This window comes from Neolamprologus multifasciatus, chromosome 7, assembly GCF_963576455.1.
Source record: "Neolamprologus multifasciatus chromosome 7, fNeoMul1.2, whole genome shotgun sequence".
NCBI classification, from domain to species: domain Eukaryota; kingdom Metazoa; phylum Chordata; class Actinopteri; order Cichliformes; family Cichlidae; genus Neolamprologus; species Neolamprologus multifasciatus.
The window spans coordinates 41,749,817-41,769,655 of record NC_140445.1 but is presented as its reverse complement, the minus strand read 5'-3'; the positions used below and the strand labels follow the sequence as shown (position 1 = coordinate 41,769,655).

Sequence of the window (19,839 nt, the reverse complement as noted above, 5' to 3'; positions counted from 1 at the left end):
GGCACAGAAGACAGGCGGGGAAAACAGAACGAAACAAACCCCTGTACTAAATCTGTGTGCTTCATAGATGTCACTAGCTGACCAAAGACTTGAAACAAAAGCTCTGCAGGAAGATTGCTCTTAGTATCACAAGCTGGACAGATTCTGCCTGCTTGTAGTGAATACATAATCCAGCTGTGCTTTGCTGTTAACCCCTGGATCTCCAACCCAGTGATAATTATTTCTTCTTCCCAGTTCTCAATCTGTGTATAAGAAGATACTTGAGTTCCATATACAACGTGCCTCATTCACCCATTCATACAAGGACTTTTTTTTTCTACACCTAAGTGCTTTCGGTCACATTAACATTCATATACATTCACACCCCACTGAAAGCACTGGTTCAATATCTTGCCCAAGAATAATTTGGCATGCAGACTGACGCAGCAGGGATCAAACCATCCATCCATCTTCTTCCGCCTATCCGGGGCCGGTTTTTATTGCCAGTGATTGTAGGTGTTCTGACAGTTTCTTTCTCTGAGCTTCAGTACCAATAATTAAAACATCTGTTATGTGGTGTTTGAGGTTTTAAATGTTTTTTGCCATCCATGTTTTAATATAGGGCAGCTGTGGTGTAGGAGCTAGAGTGGGTTATCTACCAGTTGGAAAGCTAGTGGTTCCATTCCCATTTACTACATTCTGCATGTCAAGTATGTAGTCTGGCACAGTTGGCCTATGTGAAATGCTGTTTGAAGGTTCAGTGTGTAGGTTTTGCCATTATGCAGTTAGCAAACAACCAAGAACCACTTACTGCTAAAGAGACGGAGTGAAAGTGCACAGTATATCCTTGGTTTCTCATCGCTTATTGTTGCAACCAGGAGGAGTACAAAAGTGTCTCCCTTAGGCTGTCTATCAGTCTATCAGCAACCAACCAACCAACCCAGTGATGTTCATACCAGCACAAGATTGGCTCTAACCTGAAGATTTATTTCCTAAAATCCAGCTTCATAGATAAATTTAAATCAGTGACTGTTTTCAAGATGAAGAGCTCATGGTGTAAATTAGCCTTTATACATGTATTGTTTCATGTCCACATTAAAACAAACTTGCATTCTCTTCCGCTTATCCTTGTCAGGGTTGTCAGGGGCTAGAGCCCATCCCAGCTACCATAGGGTGAGAGGCGGGGTACACCCTGGACAGGCTGCCAGCTTGACGCAGGGCTAACAAAACTTTTTGGTTTTTTACATAAATTTTTATATTAATTGTTGGAAATTTTAGCATTTTATTTTAAGCACAATCAATATCAAATGAGAACCCATCAGTTAGAAGAACTGATAACATATTTACATGCTTTGATTTGACGCAAGTTTTATTTCCAGATTTGGGTACAGAAGTGCAAACTTTCATTTAAAGGATCTATAAGAATGTGAAGACAGTTAATGCTCTAAAAATAAGGACATTAGCCATCTTTGGTTTAATGTAGTACCTAACCTGCCATATCCACTTCTTGCAATATATACTATTACTGTAAAATTACAAGCAGATTTGAAATCCAGAAAAATATTCTTGTGGAAACAAATCAGAAATATGCTACAAGAGTCATCTGAACTTGTACTGGATTACTTTTAAGAGGTTGTCATGTGATTGAAACAAGAATGAGGCTTCTTATTCCAGAAAATCCAAACATGTTTAATTTAAAACTTAAAAACTATTAAAATAGTTTGTAGCTGCACAAACAATGACTTCTTACATTAATTCAAGGTAATTTTAACAATTGATTGGAAATTAAATGTAGAATCTGTATCTAGTGTGTAGTGAATGTGGGAAATGTGACATGTGGCACATTCAAGCTATTGTTGTATATACAAACTGTTGTACGACAACTTATCTAGTGAGAAGACCGACATTATTAACGAGTGAGAATATTTTGACATTTAAAGATCAAAAATCGATCATATTTTGAGATTTTTAATAACAAGGGAAAAAAAGTTGATGTGTGTTGCAGCACTGTCCTTCAAAATGTGCATGGTAAAAATGTTGCTCTGTATAAACCGATCAAACTAAGAATATACATTTATAACAGCATGGACATTATTAAGAAGAATGGTTTAAGAGACTGACCCCTTAACCCTCAAATGCACACTTTAGGTCATTAGCAACCAAGGCCTTCTTAAAAGCTAACAGCCATTTGTAGCTGCAGAGCAAAGCTCTAAACAGGTAAACACTGATGAAAATATAAAGAATAGTAAAATCAGTTTTGACCAATAGATCCTAACTCTTGGGCAGGAATTCCATATTATTTGTAGAGCTATTTTTCTTTGGCATTGTTCAAAACTTTTCTAACGTTTTTGTCTAGAGATAGCAACTGACAAAGAAATTTAGTGTGCATGCCAGAACCTTCAGCTGATGTGACCAAGGCTCAAAAATAGAAGTCCCACCACTGCCAAAATAAATCAAGGCTCTAAACAGGTAAACAAATGAAAATGTCCACATGATAGAGAAGTCCCATCTGTTCACCATCACACTGCAGTGATCATGACCATGTGACTGTAAAAAATGTGATTAAGGGCTAAACACAATAAGTAACCAGGTACAAACAGCCTACACATTTGTCGGTTAAATTATCTAGCTGTATTATTTTTGCCACAATGAAGCCAATATATTCCAAACAGTATTTTGGGGGTTTTGATGCGGTAGCTGTAACTGAGGTAGGTAATGGCTCAGCAGTTAAATGAAAAATAATAAAGAAAATCAGTCAGATTAATAAATCAATAAATTAGGCAGTCTCTCCAGGTCACTAGAAAACACTAATGTAAAGGAGAGCCTTTCTGATTGTTTTATTGAACTTTTAGTTTTGAATAGATCTAGGGATAACTGTTCCACCATCACAGACAAGAGTGACCACAGCTGTGACTACACAGTCTCTCCCTTACAACAGTTCTGTCAAGTCTTGCTGGTTTTCTAAACCTCAGTTAACTATATTTGTCATTTATTTAAAAAAAAGGGAGGAACGTCCGGTCCTCCACCAAAGAGTGTGAAAGATTTCTCAGTTCCCTGGGATGGAAGATGGTCTTGTATCCAAGGAGCCCCAGAAGTGGTTGACAGACAGTCTGCGTGTAAACCACCATATCAAAAGACAGCTTAACCCTCCAGTTCTCAGCATTCGCTGCAGAATCCCGAACTGTTGTGAATTTCTGCCAGGATGACAGACCACTGCTGCCCCGAGTGTTGTTGATGATCCAGTCTACCACATTGTGGTCTAGAACCAAACCAAGGAAGCTATAGAGCTCCTTTGTCTTTTGAAGAGGAAACCTGGCCAAGTCTTCATACCTGATCAAGGAAGAAAGTACCATTGAATATTTAATTTTTTTAAATAACGAACAAAGAAAATGTATCACTCACAGTAAACAACAATACTAAGCATTAGCATGTCGATGTGAAGTTGTTTGTCAAAAACAAATATAACAACATTCTGACTAAAAAGAAGGCAATAACCAAATAAGACCCGAATCTGGACAGAAGATAGTATATAGATATAGTTTTGACCTGTTATGAGTAGTGTCATTGCAGTTTCCCCGAGGCCTCAATTGAAGACCTGAACTGTTAACATTTGTGGTATACTAAAAAGTTACTTTTGGTTGCTCCCTTATTCAAGAGCTTTCATCAATGAATAAATGAATTCACATATGTTGATTTGACAATTATTTTTTCTTTTCACCCTGAATTGTGAAGTCGGGTTGGGGGTTCTTCTCTATTTCATTGTCAGTGCAGTATTTCAAAGTTTCGTTGTGCTCTAGAGTTTCTCTTCATTTGACTGAAGACTTGCTCACTTGCTCTTTGTCCTTAGATTTGGCTTCCCTGCCTCGTCAGCCTAGAGCAGGCCCATATGGAAAAGAAATAGTAAAAACTTATATGACTTAACTTTCATGAGTAAATCATATAAGGCTTACATGATTTACTCATGAAAGAGGCCACTTTCTCATTACTTTCATATACTGTTTTAGTAAGTATCCAAAACATACAAGTTTCATTATATAATTTTTCAAGGGATCTTATATCTGTTTTTACTCTTGTATGCTTTTCATACAAGTTTCACACAAGACAGATACAAACTTTATAAGATTTATATATATTTTTTCCATATGGGGGGGGGGTGGCAACTCCAGACCTCGAGGGCCGGTGTCCTGCAGGTTTTAGATGTCCTTGATCCAACACAGCTGATTCAAATGGCTAAATTACCTCTTTAACATGTCTCGAAGTTCTCCAGAGGCCTGTTAATGAAATAATCATTTGATTTAGGTGTGTTGACCCAAGGTGAGTTCTAAAACCTGCAGGACACTGGCCCTCGAGGCCTGGGGTTGGACACCCCCAGTCTAGGTCTACAGAACTCTCTAGCACCGTTTACCTCATTTCAGTAAAACTTGAAAAGACAAAATGGAAATTCTTGTAATTGCACCCAATACCAAATGCAGTCTGCTCATCCACATGCACATCAGCTAGTAAGGTAAATCCATAAGTTAAGTCTTGGTGTTATCGTTACTGTTATCCATGTACACATTCTGAAATTTGGCTGAAACTTGGAAACAACAGGGTATCTCAACACAACAGTGATCCCAAACACTTCAAGACTGGTTTTGGACTGGATATAGCAGGCTAACATTAAGCTTCTGGAGTAGCTTCCCAAAGCCAAATACTCTATTGAAAATTTGTGAACTGTGCTTAAAAGCCTAGTATGTGCCAGGAAACCAACCAATTTAAATAAACACCTCTCTTCTCTTCTTGGTAGAAGAAGGATATCACCCTGGGTCATCACACCTGAATCAAAGGATTAGTTCATTACCAGGCTTCTGAAAAACTTCAAGACATGTTGAGGAGGCATTTTAGCCATTTAAACCAGCTGTGTTGAATAAAGGACATATCTAAAACTTGCAGGACACCGGCCCTCAAGGCCTGGAGTTAGATACCCCTGGTGTAAATGATTATCCTCTTCTCACCTCAGCAACATGTACCTCCCTTTGAGCCAGGTGGGTTTTGCCAGGCCTACAGACACAGAGCGAAGGAAATCTTCACACACTGTGTTGATTTGTCCTAGGTCCAGGTTGTGGGGTCGACGTCCAGTTGCCCTCCACAGACGCCACAGCCGGTAAGTATCCCGAAAGGTCTCAATACGAGATGCCAGGATGCCACGTGGATCTCGAACAAGCTGGACAACCTAAGAAGGATAAACATATTCAGTAGGAATAAACCATATAAATGGCAAAAACCAGTATATTTGCAGTATATGTTAGTGCTAACGCCATGTGATGGGACAGGAACTAACATTGCATGTAAAGCAGTGCAGTAAACCGTTCATCAAGTTTTGGGCTTGAGATACCACTTGTGATATTTACAGATTTTTCCTAAATTCCCCTAAACTACCACATAATGGCTATACATATCATGCCATGGTCATCCTTCACCCACTGGGTAGCTAGGTGGTGCCCAGCAAATCAAGTGGGAAGCACAGATAATAACAAGAAAGACAGCACTGATCCCTTTTTGGATAGTGCAGCTCGTGAACCTGGAAACGGGTGTAAATTTATTTGCACTTAATCATTTTATTCTTTGTTGCAGTAACAAAGAATGAAAAGATTAAATGTAGATCAATAAATAGTGGTCTCCTTATTATGAGTTTCTTATTAAATGATTTGATAACTGATCAACATAATGATTTGTCAAAAAAAAAAAAAAAAACAAGCAAGAGGAATGCATCAGTTTAAATGAACTTCAGCTTTGACTTTTAGATTTAGTGTTCAATTCAGATATATAATTATATTGGGTGACTTTAGCATTTTTGTAGAGGTTGAAAACAGCAGCCTTGCTTTTAATTTGTTATCAGATTCCTTATCAGAATGTAAATAAACTCACTCACTTTTTAAATCACACCTTAAAAGCAGAATTTGCAGACTGGTTTAAGCTAATCATAAGCAAGCTAGCTCCCTGCAGTCATGGTAAAAAAACCAAAACAAAACAGTAGAGCCCCTTTTAATTGTAAGTCAAACTGTCAGTTAAATAAAACAAAAAAAAACCAAACCACCATCCAGTCCTCACTAGTTTCTACAATGATTTAAATACAACCTCAGGTGAATACATACATATTATACCATATATAATATGTATATACCAATATGTATATACCTATATACCATTTATATGGATACACCGTAATAAAATGGGAATGGTTGGTGATATGAAAGTCCTGTTTGTGGCACATTAGTATATGTGAGGGGGCAAACTCCTCAAGATGGGTGGTGACCATGGTGGCCATTTGGAAGTCGGCCATCTTCGATACAACTTTTGTTTTTTCAATAGGAAGAGGGCCATGTGACACATCAAACTTATTGGTAATGTCACAAGAAAAACAATGGTGTGCTTGGTTTCAACGTAACTTTATTCTTTCATGAGTTATTTACAAGTTTCTGACCACTTATAAAATGTGTTCAATGTGCTGCCCATTGTGTTGGATTGTCAATGCAACCCTCTTCTCCCACTCTTCACACACTGATAGCAACACCACAGGAGAAATGCCAGCACAGGCATCCAGTATCCGTAGTTTCAGGTGCTGCACATCTCGTATCTTCACACCATAGATAATTGCCTTCAGATGACCCCAAAGATAAAAGTCTAAGGTGGTCAGATCGGGAGACCTCGGGGGCCATTCAACTGGCCCACGACGACCAATCCACTTTCCAGGAAACTGTTCATCTAGGAATGCTCGGACCTGGCACCCATAATGTGGTGGTGCACCATCTTGCTGGAAAAACTCAGGGAACGTGCCAGCTTCAGTGCATAAAGAGGGAAACACATCATCATGTAGCAATTTCAAATATCCAGTGGCCTTGAGGTTTCCATTGATGAAGAATGGACCCACTATCGTTGTACCCCATATACCACACCAAACCATCACTTTTGTTGGTCCAACAGTCTTGGAGGGATCCATCCAATGTGGGTTAATATCAGACCAATAGCGGTGGTTTTGTTTGTTAACTTCACCATTCATATAAAAGTTTGTCTCATCACTGAACAAAATCTTCTGCGTGAACTGAGGGTCCTGTTCCAATTTTTGTTTTGCCCATTCTGCAAATTCTGTGCGCCGATCTGGGTCATCCTCGTTGAGATGCTGCAGCAGCTGGAGTTTGTAAGGGAGCCATTTGTGAGTAGCTAATATCCACCGAAGGGATGTTCGACTAATGCCACTCTCCAGTGACATGCGGTGAGTGCTACGCTGTGGGCTCTTGCTGAATGAAGCTAGGACAGCCACTGATGTTTCTTCATTAGTGACAGTTTTCTTGCGTCCACATTTTGGAAAATCCAACACTGAACCAGTTTCACGAAACTTAGCAAGCAGTTTGCTAACTGTAGCATGGGAGATGGGTGGTCTCGTAGGGTGTCTTGCATTGAAATCTGCTGCAATGACCAGGTTACTGCGTTCACCAGATATCAACACAATTTCGATCTGCTCCTCACGTGTTAACCTCTTTGACATGTCAATGGCTGTGAACAAAGAGAAACTTGTAAATAACTCATGAAAGAATAAAGTTACGTTGAACCCAAGCACACCATTGTTTTTCTTGTGACATTACCAATAAGTTTGATGTGTCACATGGCCCTCTTCCTACTGAAAAAACAAAAGTTGTATCGAAGATGGCCGACTTCTAAATGGCCACCATGGTCACCATCCATCTTGAGGAGTTTGTCCCCTCACATATACTAATGTGCCACAAACAGGACTTTCATATCACCAACCATTCCCATGTTATTACGGTGTATCCATATAAATGGCCCACCCTGTATATACCATATTATACCATACATATTATAACGTATTATTAATTGCTGAAAAAAATTAAGCCCCCCCTCCAAAAAAACAAACAAAAAAAAACCAATAATAAAATGAATATAAAATGAATAATAATGATAATAATAATAAGTACATCCTTACAGCTGCCATGGGATTTAAGAGCAAATTGGTGATCACCTCTGTAAAAGACGTTTTGGCAGTTTGCTAGTCTGGAGTCAGAAGAGCTTGGACCTTTTATAGAGGAGAAACTATAGGGCTACTCAACAAATGCATCGTACAACATAGGAGTTCCACCTCGACAAGACCAGACTGAGCAGCAGAACAGCACTTAATATGAAGGAAACTCTTTCCAGAATGCCAGTGTTCACATTTTGGACCACAAAGACAGTCAGAGGTGTAAAGCAGGCCATCTATATTTACTGTGAATGACCAGACGTGGTGGTTTACAACACCAGCGGTCAGCCATCTATAATGCATTCATGAGATCCCTTCTCAGGCGCTTCAATCGCTATTCTCACCTTGCCAGAAGTTAGAGGACTCCGTAGCTTACATGATGGTGGGCTGGGGCAATATCTTACAGAAGTTTCACACCTTGGCTCATGTGACAAGACACATGATTAGAAGTGGGTCAGTAATTGTCAAGATGACTTCCAACAGGACAACTGCCACATTTGATGTTGGTTTTCTACAGTATCACTTCCTGTTCCAACACACAGTGGGGTTTTTCTGTTGCTTGTCTGTGTAGGCTCTTTTATCTGAGTTTTATTTTATTTATATAATACCAATTCACAACAAACGTTGCCTCAAGGTGCTTAAAAATGTCGTATTTCATAGTGTAATCTTCACACACTTTATCCAAAGCACATTCTGCTGAATCACCTGCTAATTATATTCACAGGATTCATTCACCGTTTTTAGTGATTCACTAGCTTAGCTCCAACCAGACTTGCAGCATGGCCTATTCACCTCTCTTGCACCTTCCTGTTCAGTGTGTAATGGGTTTAGTTACTCGTTTTCCTTCTTTAGTAATAACGATTCTTGTAAAACATGTACCCTCTCAACAACTCTGAAGGCCAGGATCACTGAATTGGAGACCTGCTCCAAAAATCCTGTAGCTAGCCAGCCCCCTGTAGTTGGTGCAGTCAAGGCCAGTATAGCCACCATTATTACTCGCCCAGCATATTGTCCCAAGCAGCCAAGAAAACAGGATTGCTGGGTAATGGTGTGATGGAAGCGTAGTCCTAAACAGAAGCCCCTAGTACGCCACCAACAGTTCAAGTCTAATCGTTTTATTCCACTCAAAAAAGAAAAAACCCTCCATAAAGTTAGAACATCTTACTATTCATCACCGATTAAAGAAGAATCAGAGAAAACAACAACCCTAGGTTTCTCCTCAGCACTGTAGATATGCTGAAAAAAATCTGAACTGCTTTGAGCCAAGCATTCCTTTAACCAAAACACGCGATGACATGAATTTCTTCACAAATAAAATTTTAACCATTAGAGAAAAAGAATTACTCCTAATCTCACAGCTGTAACAACATGTACAGCTACTTTCACTTCCATTTATATATATTTAGCCTTTTTTTTCTACAATTGGTCTTTCTCAGTTAACTTCAGTAATTAATTTCGCAAAACCATCAATGTGACCCCATTCCTACAAGTCCATCTTAGTCAAGTCTTACCATTAATTAAAGCTTCAATCTTAAATATGACCAATCTCTCGCAATTGGCTACCTACCACAAGTCCTTATGCTGACAGTACTTATGCTGTACTTAAAAAGCCATCACTTGACCCAGCTGTGTTGGCTAATTTTAGGCCTGTCATGAATGCTGGAGTAGATTCAAATGCTGGATTTGGACGAATTAAAGTTTAGTGCCCTTTATTTACAGTGTTTTACCAAAATGCGCTATATACAACAGCGCAAGGGAAAGAAGCTAAAGGGGTCCAAGGGGAAACAGGTATTCAAAACATCGAATTCTCTCTCCAGTACAACACTCTCAAAACAGGCAGGCTCACCACTCCAGGGAAGGAAATCCAGGGAAAGTCTGTGCAGAGGAAGGAGACAAGGTCAGATCCTTTGAGGCAAAAACACACATATAAAATAGAAGCTAGGACCAAGGCTTAACTAACAAGGTAGTTCAACAATATAGCAATGAATAACAGCCGACCACAACCTTTTGTAGCGGCTGCTGACAAGATCCTAGGCCAGAAGTAGTTGATTATCCTAGGTGTATAGTGCCAAGTGTAGGAACCCAAAATCAGTACCACCCCATAGGACAGACAACAACACGTGATAACAGATAGAAGAGAGGAGAGATAGAAACTGAAGCAGAGAGAGAAAAACAAACCCTGACAACGTCTGCCAGGCAGGACTTAGGGACCCTGATAAGGCCAATCTGCAACCTTCCTTTTATCTCAAAAAAATCTTGTAAGAGTTGCTGTAAATCTGATCCTCTGCAGATAAATAGTTCATTTGAAGAGTTTCAGTCAAGTTTCAGAGCTCATCACAGCACGAAACAGCTTTTGTGAAGGTTACAAATGATATTCTTATGGCCTCTGACAGTGGACTCATGTCTATGCTTGTCTTGCTAGACCTTGTGCCACTGTTCAGTACTGTTGACCATAAGATTTTATTACAAAGATTCAAACATTCTGTCGGTATTACAGGTACTGTGCTGTAGTGGATCTATCTAATAGACTTCAATTTGTTCATGTAAAGGGAGAGTCTTATCTTAAAAAGGTCAAAGTACCATATCACCCATATAGAGTGCTTTGCTCTCAGACTCCTAGCTTACTTGTGGTTCCTAGCTTATTTGAAAGTAGTAGGGAAGGCAGACTGTTGGGTCTGTCTGGCACAGACCCACCGCTGGAACGAGACAATTCTACTACAACAGCAAAAAGCATTGGACACCAAGCAGAGCTCTTTGTTTGATCTCGTGCACGAGGGAGAGAACTGTGACGAGCGCTGTTCCTGACCCTCGAACCCCAGTCGCTCTCGTCTGCTCCCTCGTAACACTGTTCCTTATTGCGGTTACATGACTATGCATAAGTTCATTAACATAAGACGTCTTACATAGAGTACCTTGTCTGTGTGTCGTGTAGGTATATGTGTGTGTGTGTGTGTGTGTGTGTGTGTGTGGGGGGGGGGGGGGTCAAGATGTGACCCTGTGAAGACTCCCCAAAGCTGGTGCCAGGAGTCCAGCTTTCCACCTAAAGAAAGGGCTCTTATACTTAAACAGATACAGAGTAGGTGTCCTCCTATACCAGCGGTCCCCAACCCCCGGGCCTCGGACCGGTACCGGTCCATGAGTCGTTTGGTACCGGGCCTCAAGAGTTGAAGCTCAGGTGTGAAATGTATGGTTTTCAGGGTTTTTATCGTTTTTCAGCGTCATTTTGTTATCCTTTTTATCGTTAACTCTGTTTTCCTGGGTCTTTTCACACGTGTTATGAATAAATCTTCTTTTTTTTGGTACCGGTGCTAGCTTTATTTTGTTGTATTTATCCGCGACACCTTAAAGGCCAGTCCATGAAAATATTGTCGGGCATAAATCGGTCTGTGGCACAAAAAAGGTTGGGGACCACTGTCCTATACCATAAATCAGTAAGAGAAGGTACGACCTCTCTCATGACCTTAAGTTATGTATGTATGCCAGAGTGCTCTGGGAGGCACACAGAGTCTTTGCAGACTGCTAAGGATCAGACGTCCTATCAATATGCAATCGGTTATAAAACTTTACGCATATATGAGTATATATTTCTAAGCATAAATGACAACCCACAATATAAACCTAACACAGACCCATCAGCTTCCATTCAACTCTTCTGTGGAACAAGCTCACAGTTTAGATTCAGAAGACAGACAATCTCTCTAATTTTAACATTAGGCTTGAAACTCGCTGGTTCTGCTGGAGGTTTCTTCCTGTCAAAGGGGATTTTTTCCTTCCCACTGTTGCCAAAGCACTTGCTCAGAGGGGTTATCTGATTGTTGGGGTTTTCTCTGTATTATTTGAGGCTCGTAACCTTACGATATGAATCAGAATTCATATTGTAAGGAAGCTATAGAAGTCCAGTGACCTCTGTTCAAGGATTCAACCTTAATTCAGTTCACAGGCCTACATTTCAGTTCTAACTTATAGGACCATCCAGATCCATATGTATTAATGAGAAGTTTTCCCCCACCATCTTCACAACTACTTACAGACCTCCAGTAAGTAAGAATAATTAGGTATCTGAAGTATCCCTATAGTGCAATTTGGTTTTGCTAGTTTGTCCATTGTCATAAAAAAGTCTCACGTTTGCCAAAAACATCTTGATGATCCCCAAGACTACTGGGAAAATATTCTGTGGACTGACGAGACAAAAGCTGAATGTTTTGAAAGGTTTGAGTCTCATTACATATGACATAAAAGCAACACATATAGACAACATCATACCAACAGTTAAACATGGTGGTGGTCCAGGCCCTGGGTGATTTGTAGTAACTAATGGAACCATGAAATCTGCTTTATTCAAAAGTTCAATTTCATATTACTTACTTATTACTTATAAAACACAAAATAACATTGTATGGGTAAAGACCCTATAATAATGCAGAGAAACCCCCATAATCAGATGACCTTTCATGAGCGGTGGGCTTACAGGGGGCATGTCTCATTATCCCAAGAAATTGGTGATATTTATCCCCACCAGTAGCAGAAGTTTATCTTGTTTGTGGATGGACTAAATACAGAGAAATATCTGTGACAATAATGTGTGCAACTGCCAGACATTTTCTCTTTATATTCAAAGGTAAGAGCACCACTGACAGGAGTGTTCATTAATTCTACAGATGAGGTCATGACAGTTGGAAAGTCGTAAATTTGTTGTAGCTCTGACGTCCATGATTTTTTTGGACACAAAAACGACAAAATAACAAACTGAGGCCACCATCCACAGTGGTAACTTGAATAAAAAGCGTGTTTTAACATAACATACATAAATTAAGGTCAAACTAAGGCTACTGGCAAAATGTTTTTACTACCCTGTGAGGTTGAATGGGGTACATTAAGACCATGTGTCTCTACACATGTTTAGGGTAATTCTGAGGGACTGCAGTTGTTGACACCACATGTTTAATCAATTCCAATTTAGAGTAGCATTGACTGTTCATCTAACCGTCCATCATTCAGTCTACCGTGTCCTCAGTTAGTGAAGACCTGTTAAGTGCCATCTCACAATCTGCCAATACAATAACCAGTTACAAATAAATATTCAGCTTCTGATCACATCTGTCTTTGTTGAATGGGTCTGGTTATCCAATCACTAGTAAAGTCTGTCATTAACTGGTAAAAATGTAGTTGTGGAGAACCTTGGATTGTCATTATTTCAATATTACAGTGTTTTCCATGATTTATATGAGGGCAATCCCAAAAGTAAGGTCTCTAAGGCAGTGGGGACGTAGAGAAACTGTTCGTACGGCTGTGGGCCACACTGTTGTGATTGGTGCTTCCTCCACTCCCAAACAAGCACGCGCCGCTTCACTGGGATGCTCAATCATGGCTTGGCAGCCCTTGAAAATGGAGCTCCCGTTGAACGCTACCGCCAAGTGCGAAGTTCGCGCAGTTATTCGATTTCTGAACGCAAAAGGCTTTAAACTGGTTGAAATTCATCGCCAGCTGATGGAAGTGTATGGACAGTCGTGCATGGATGTCAAAAACATTTGCAAGTGATGTAAAGAGTTTACAGCCAGTTGGAAGGTGATTCTGCTCTGACGAAGAGGTGAAAGATGAGGTTCAGTGCTTCCTGAAAGACATGGCGGCGAGCTGGTATGACATGGGCATTCTAAATGTGCCATAGCATCTACAAAAAGAAAAGTTAAAGAAGTCCAGATGCTTTTCTTTCCAAGCTTCTTAGACTAGTTGACCCGGATGACCGAGAACCTTCACAGACATCGACCAAAATGGCGATTATGTAGAAAATTAAATAATTCTCCAACCTTTAAAATGATGTAAAAGAGAAAATAAACGGTTGTTTGTACTTCTTAAAAAAGTAGGAGACCTTACTTTTGGGATTGCCCTTGTATGTTAATATAAAATCTCTTCCATTTTAACACTACACTAAACTCAATATTTGAAATTTTACTACAGTATTGATTTGATTTCATTAACAAAAATGCAAACCACCCCGCTCTTATTTCACTCACCAAAACAGGAGCGCAGATGTCTTGGACAGTCTGTTAGTACTGTTGAATTAACCACACAACAAGCCATATTATTTGTCATATATCTGCATAAAAACACTGCAAAGAGAACCAACACTACAAACACGGTCAAGAGATTCATTGTGCTCTTGTCTCAGGGAGAATCAGCTGAACAAGAATTTTTATGTTTTCCAACACTTCACATTAAGTTTTGGTCTACTTTTTCTTTTAGCTATTCCCTTTAAGGGTCGCCATAGCAGATCATCTGCCTCCGTCTCGTCTCTCTAACAATCTTCTGCATCACACCAAGCCTCTGCATGTCCTCCTTCACTACATCCACAGATCTTGTCTGAGGGTCTTCCTCTCTTCTTCTTGCACAGCAACTTCCCACTTACAATATTTTGCCTTTTGTGCACATATCCAAACCATCTCAACCTCAATTCTCTGTTACAATAAAATTGCAATGAAAACCAGAAATATGTACCACAATCACAGCTTTGAGGAATCAACCTCTGCCACTTATGCATGTGTTCTTATAACATTTATTCCTGTGGTTCCACATAAATGAATGCTGTTAGGTATCACACGACTAGCCAAATCAGGTGCAAAGTAAGACACGCTTTCTTCCTGTATTAAATATGGTTCAATTTGCAGTAAATTGCCCTCTGCTAAACCACCGTGTTCGTGTGACTCAAACAAATACTCTCCTCCCCAAGTTTTAGTATATACCCTAAGGCTAACCACAGAAATATTTGTCAATGCCTTCCAGTTGCAAACCTGTCAGTGCTTTTCATCAATCCCAGCAGTGGCCGTTTTTACATAATGTTTTAAAGCCAAAAGACATTTTTCTTCACTGATGCAGACCTTTACTAAATCTGACCCGTAACAATTAAAGACAGGAACTAGCATATAAAAAATCATTAGCATGTCTTTTCTCAGCTACAGGCAGAAAAATGGCCATATGCTGGATATGACAAGGCAAACTGTGTTTTAATTATTCATAATGGCAAAACTAAATTCACAATACTGATATTTTTCAATTTATGAATTTATTTTATGTCAAGAGGTCGTGTCTGTGTTCTGTCATCAAGTCTAAATTAAGTCGCTTGTCATAATCATCATTTAATCTTACTCAAGTCCTTAAGCCTCTGATCTGAAAGAATATAAACTGCATTACTAAAATTCATTATGAATTTCGTAGAATGCTTTCAATTAAATGATTTCTCTACCTTCAGGTTGAGTCTTGGATCCTCAATGAGCGCCCTGAGGTCACTGATTTGGGGAATCCGAACAGTCTTGATGGCTGCGTGGCGCTTTGCTCTGCAGACTTCAGCAGCCACCGACACATTTAGTGGCCCACACTTTCTCACACATTCCCCCTCATCAGCTAGCACCAGGACCTGCTCCTTCGAGCCCAGTGGAGCCTCGCATACAGGTGGGGAGCACAAAGAACGGCCTAAGACAGGACACGTACCATACAAAAACTGTGACAGACAGGAACTGGATTGCAAAAACAGATGCAAAAGTAGCAGACTCATGTCTCTTACTAGCTCCTCGTCTAAACAGCTTGTCAGTGGAGTGCCTAGCAGGACGGGGTTGTATGTAACTTTCCAGGCTGTGGAGGTTACAATGGTACAGAGACCTTAACAGGTCTCGAGCTGCTCCCAGCATGACCCTCCTCTCAGCCAGGTTTCGGCTCTGTGCCAACCGAGGAAGCAGTGCCAACTGGACATGGTACAGAGGCTCAAACAGGTAGAAGACCTGTTATGAAAAACAGCATATCGCCATTAAAGCACACTCCAAACACAAAAACACTACACACCAGAATTTTCTTTTAGATTTTAGTGGTTCTTTAAAAACAAAATACAGAAACATCATAAAGTCAGTGGGTTTTGTAATCAATGTCATCAGACATGTTCTGGTTGCTAAGCTAATTAGCATGTGTATTTGCCGAGAATCCTCTGAAGTCTAAAGCTGCATAAATACTGATCAGGCACTTTGTAGATTATCAGTCTCTTGATGGGTTTAATACCTGACATCCTGGTACATGAACCTTACAGTCTGTATTTCTACCTGTGTCTTACTAACATATGCTTGATTTTTCCAAACATTATAACACAAGCACACTTTTTCTGCATTTCGTGATTAACGATGCTCCATAATTTAACCATACGTTACCGCCACTTTTAACTAACATCCTCAGTCTTGAAAGTTTTTAATTGCTTTTGAGTTTGTAAATTGTATTTCCTTTAACGATGATTTTGCTTTGTATTTATATATTTGAATAAATTCATTGCTGTGGTCTATTTACAAAACTGCTTTAACAAAGTTTGGTATGCTTGTTCAAATTCTGACCATGCTTGACATTTTGACCACATTATCTGCTGCAATATGTAATGAAGAAATACTTTACTGTAATAAATGTTTTAATTACATAGAATTTATTTTGAAAAGTGCTGATCATGTAACCTTTAAAAACTCATTTAGAAATAATTTTAAATCTGTTAAAAATTAGTTTTTGTGTTTAGATTTCTAAGTTTATTTTTATTTAATTGTTCTGTTTGTAAACTTGAAGTTATTGTAAATGTAAGATCTATTAAATATGTAGGCAAAAAATTATGTGAATGAAATCAAATACATTTTGTCTAGATTGTTAAATTAAAGACTCTTTGTGCATTTAGAAACCACTGACTCAAAAGCATCAGAAAAGGCATGACTTCATGATTTTTCATCATAATCCGACAGGTCACAGAAACTATATAATTTCTAACCTCTGGATGCTGGTTAAACAGCTGACCCACAAATGAGGACCCGCTCCGTGTGGTGGCCAGAATGAGGATGTGGGTTCTCTTGGTGACATTATAGGAAGGATTGGAGAGAGAAGGGGAGGAATTAGCATGGGAGGGGCTTCTATCACAGCTATGATCCAAGTCCACGGGTGTCTCCTGGCCCACCTGCATCAACTCTTTGGGGCTGCAGTTGACAGTCAAACCTGAAGGTGCCAGGCCCACAGAGCACAGAAAGCTTAAGGGGTTGCTGGAGAAGGTGCGGATGGCTGTGTACTGGATGGCTATGGAGGCCAATGCTAACAACACCATGGACTTCCAAGAACACTGCATGATGATTGGACTGGTTTATCAGGATCCCACAGCACTGTCTGCCACACAAGGAAACACAACAGACAGAAGACAAGAGACAAAGAGCTCTTAAGACTTACGGTTGGTAAAGTCTCAAATTTGTTAAAGTCTCAAATTTGTTGTCTTAATGTTTGCTAAAGTAGCCAATTGCTGACGACTTTGAGTTGAGGGCAGATGTTTCTGAATTTCACAAATTGGATTCCAACAAAGTGACATCATATTGAGACCGTGAAAAATATATATTTAGGTATGTAAAGAAAATGAAAATAGCAGTTGTTTGATGGCAGATATCATTTTTCTCTCAGACACAATAACAAATAAAAGTAAAAAACAAAAACAAGTGATCAAATATAGCCAACTTACATTGCTGTTAATACACATGGACAAGCTGCTCAAGTTTTCTTTCTTTCTCAAAGATCAGACTCTTGCCTTTACTGGTAGCTTTCTAACTTTCTTTGCAATTCTGACAGACATTTCTCCGGTCAAAAATGGTCAATATCTTTCATATTATTGCAATATAGAAAGCAAAGGTATAATCCAGCCAAAGGTTTGTTTGTTTGTTTGTATTGTTGTTCTTGTTTTAATATATTGGAACTACAGTAAAAAGAAATAAATGGAGTGCTCAATCATCATAACAAAAAGTCAGTTAAACTTGAGTGAGTCCATTTAAGAGCATAAACCACTGTGCATCCCCTTTAATTTTGTATGGCCGTATTTGCATGCTGGACATCTTTTGTTTCGTGCACTCATTAGAAAGCATTAATAGTTCTGGAGTACTTATTACTGTTGGAATAGATTCATAGTTTCTTTTAAAGGCCTATGATATACAGTGACATATCTTTCACACTGAACATTCAACATATATTGCTTCATAAATATTCGAAGGCTCGATAACAGTGCTGCATATCTCAAGCTAGAAACAACAGATCAGTGATATTATGTGTTTACACATCATTTTACGAGCTACCCCAGTCTGTCATTACGCGCCTCTTAATAAAGAGGCTGGCTAACACTGTCTTTTTTGTTACAGCACAGCGGAATATTAACCCTTGTCGACATGCCGCCATACCCACCACATCCACGGGCCCGCCTCATCCCTGAGTACCGGAGACAGAGTGGTTTCCCCGCGGCCTGATGGAGCGCTCAGCTGCCTCTCGGCTGCAGGAGGGCGGAGGGCTGACACCACGATGTAGACGCCGGGCAGGAAACCAAGCTGCTCCTGTCTGTGATCCACAGCAGGGATCAAAACATCACGGATTACAGGAGAGACCACATACAGATTATAATTAGGATCTCAACGAATGTTTGAATGAAAGCCCGTCAAATCCACAGCATCACAAACGATCGGCAGCCTGCGTGAGACGTCACATACTCCACAGCTACCCTCTCTCTCCTGCTCTACCTAGCCTCCACCACCCCCTCTCTACCACCTCAGCATGCTTCATCATTTTTACGCCCAATAATTACAATCGTTTGTGTTTGTTCAAAGAATAGATGCCGAACAGTTACCATGGCGTTATTTCTGCTGTGCAACATTTTATCTAATATTTATTGTATGAAATAACAGACAGCACATGAAGGATGTAGCGGAAAGGCGGGGTGCACTCTGGACAGCCCAGCAGCCCATCACAGAGCGACACCTACGGCTAAATTAGTCATCAGCTAATCCACCGAGTCTTTGGAGTCACGAGTCACGAGGCCTGTAGGACCAAGGTGGAAAACTGTGCATGTATATTTATAAGAAAAAGTATTTTAGATCAGAGTGTAGAATTTGCCTACCTACTTCCATGTGTTAATTTAACTACACTTGCACTTGTTTATCAAACACAGACCAGACTTTTATGAAGCTTAATGCTTTGGTGATTAAAAAATAAGAAAGGAGGGCTTGTAGTTGAGACTGGGGATGCTGGGTGAGAGTGCCTCTGTGGTTCATGTTTCCATATGGCTTAAAAAGATCAATGCGCAAGTAGCTCTTTATTCTCTATCATACTTGCAGCTGATATTGAAGTAGGGCATGTGTCATATAAATGCGTACAAAGCTGACTACTAGCTTTTATATGTGTAGTTTATATATACGTGATAAACAGAATCCGTACAGGTTTATGGATCTGCACATATCCATAACAGTTATGGAGAGAATACATATAACATGTGGTTATATATATTTCCGAGATATGAATAACATAAACTATCCCCTCAGAATACAAGTATATAACAAAGAAAGCAGATCTGTCAAAATCCCATAAAGACTCTTCAGGAAACTGCATTACTGCAAACACATCTCAGACAGGCAACATCGTCCACTAGTTTTAAATCTCTTTTTTTTCCAACATCACCCAAGCTGTGCATCTTAGGTGATGAAAGCGAATTAGGTACGGAGCCAAATACATCACATATAGTCCTTACTGCCTCATGCATCGCTAAGAAAACTATCCTCTTGAACTGCAGTTCATGAGGATATTTCATCTCATGATTAATGAACTGAGCCTAGATGATTTTTAATTTCAGGTAAGGTCCATCCAGTCACCCATTTTTTGGCAGTTATGTGGGTTTGGGTTACACAGGGTAGGGTAAGCAGAGAAGCCCAGACTTCCCTCACTGCAGCCATCTGCTCCAGTTCATCCAGGCGGACATTGAAATGTTCTATTCAACTGTCAGTTAAATTCTAGTCAATTTTATTAATATAGCACCAAAAATAAAC

The 19,839-nt window shown here is 39.7% G+C and overlaps 1 protein-coding gene across 3 annotated transcripts; it reads right to left on the bottom strand.

The window, feature by feature from the left end:
* Positions 1 to 36: 36 nt before the first annotated feature.
* Positions 37 to 18,711, bottom strand: LOC146514953 (carbohydrate sulfotransferase 1-like). Of its 3 annotated transcripts, XM_085164727.1 has the most exons (7): positions 18,212 to 18,711; positions 16,956 to 17,158; positions 16,773 to 16,850; positions 15,549 to 15,762; positions 15,231 to 15,457; positions 4,974 to 5,191; positions 37 to 3,309 (listed from the first exon to the last, which is right to left on the bottom strand). In XM_085164727.1, exons 2-7 carry the CDS (start codon positions 17,118 to 17,120, stop codon positions 2,973 to 2,975), a joined length of 1,239 nt encoding a protein of 412 aa, XP_085020853.1. In that variant the 5' UTR covers positions 17,121 to 17,158; positions 18,212 to 18,711; the 3' UTR covers positions 37 to 2,972. The 3 variants fall into 3 exon arrangements, with proteins under 3 accessions (XP_085020853.1, XP_085020852.1, XP_085020851.1); XM_085164726.1 differs by having other exon boundaries at positions 16,773 to 17,154; positions 18,212 to 18,710; XM_085164725.1 differs by having other exon boundaries at positions 16,773 to 17,158; positions 18,212 to 18,708.
* Between the last annotated feature and the right edge of the window lie 1,128 nt (positions 18,712 to 19,839).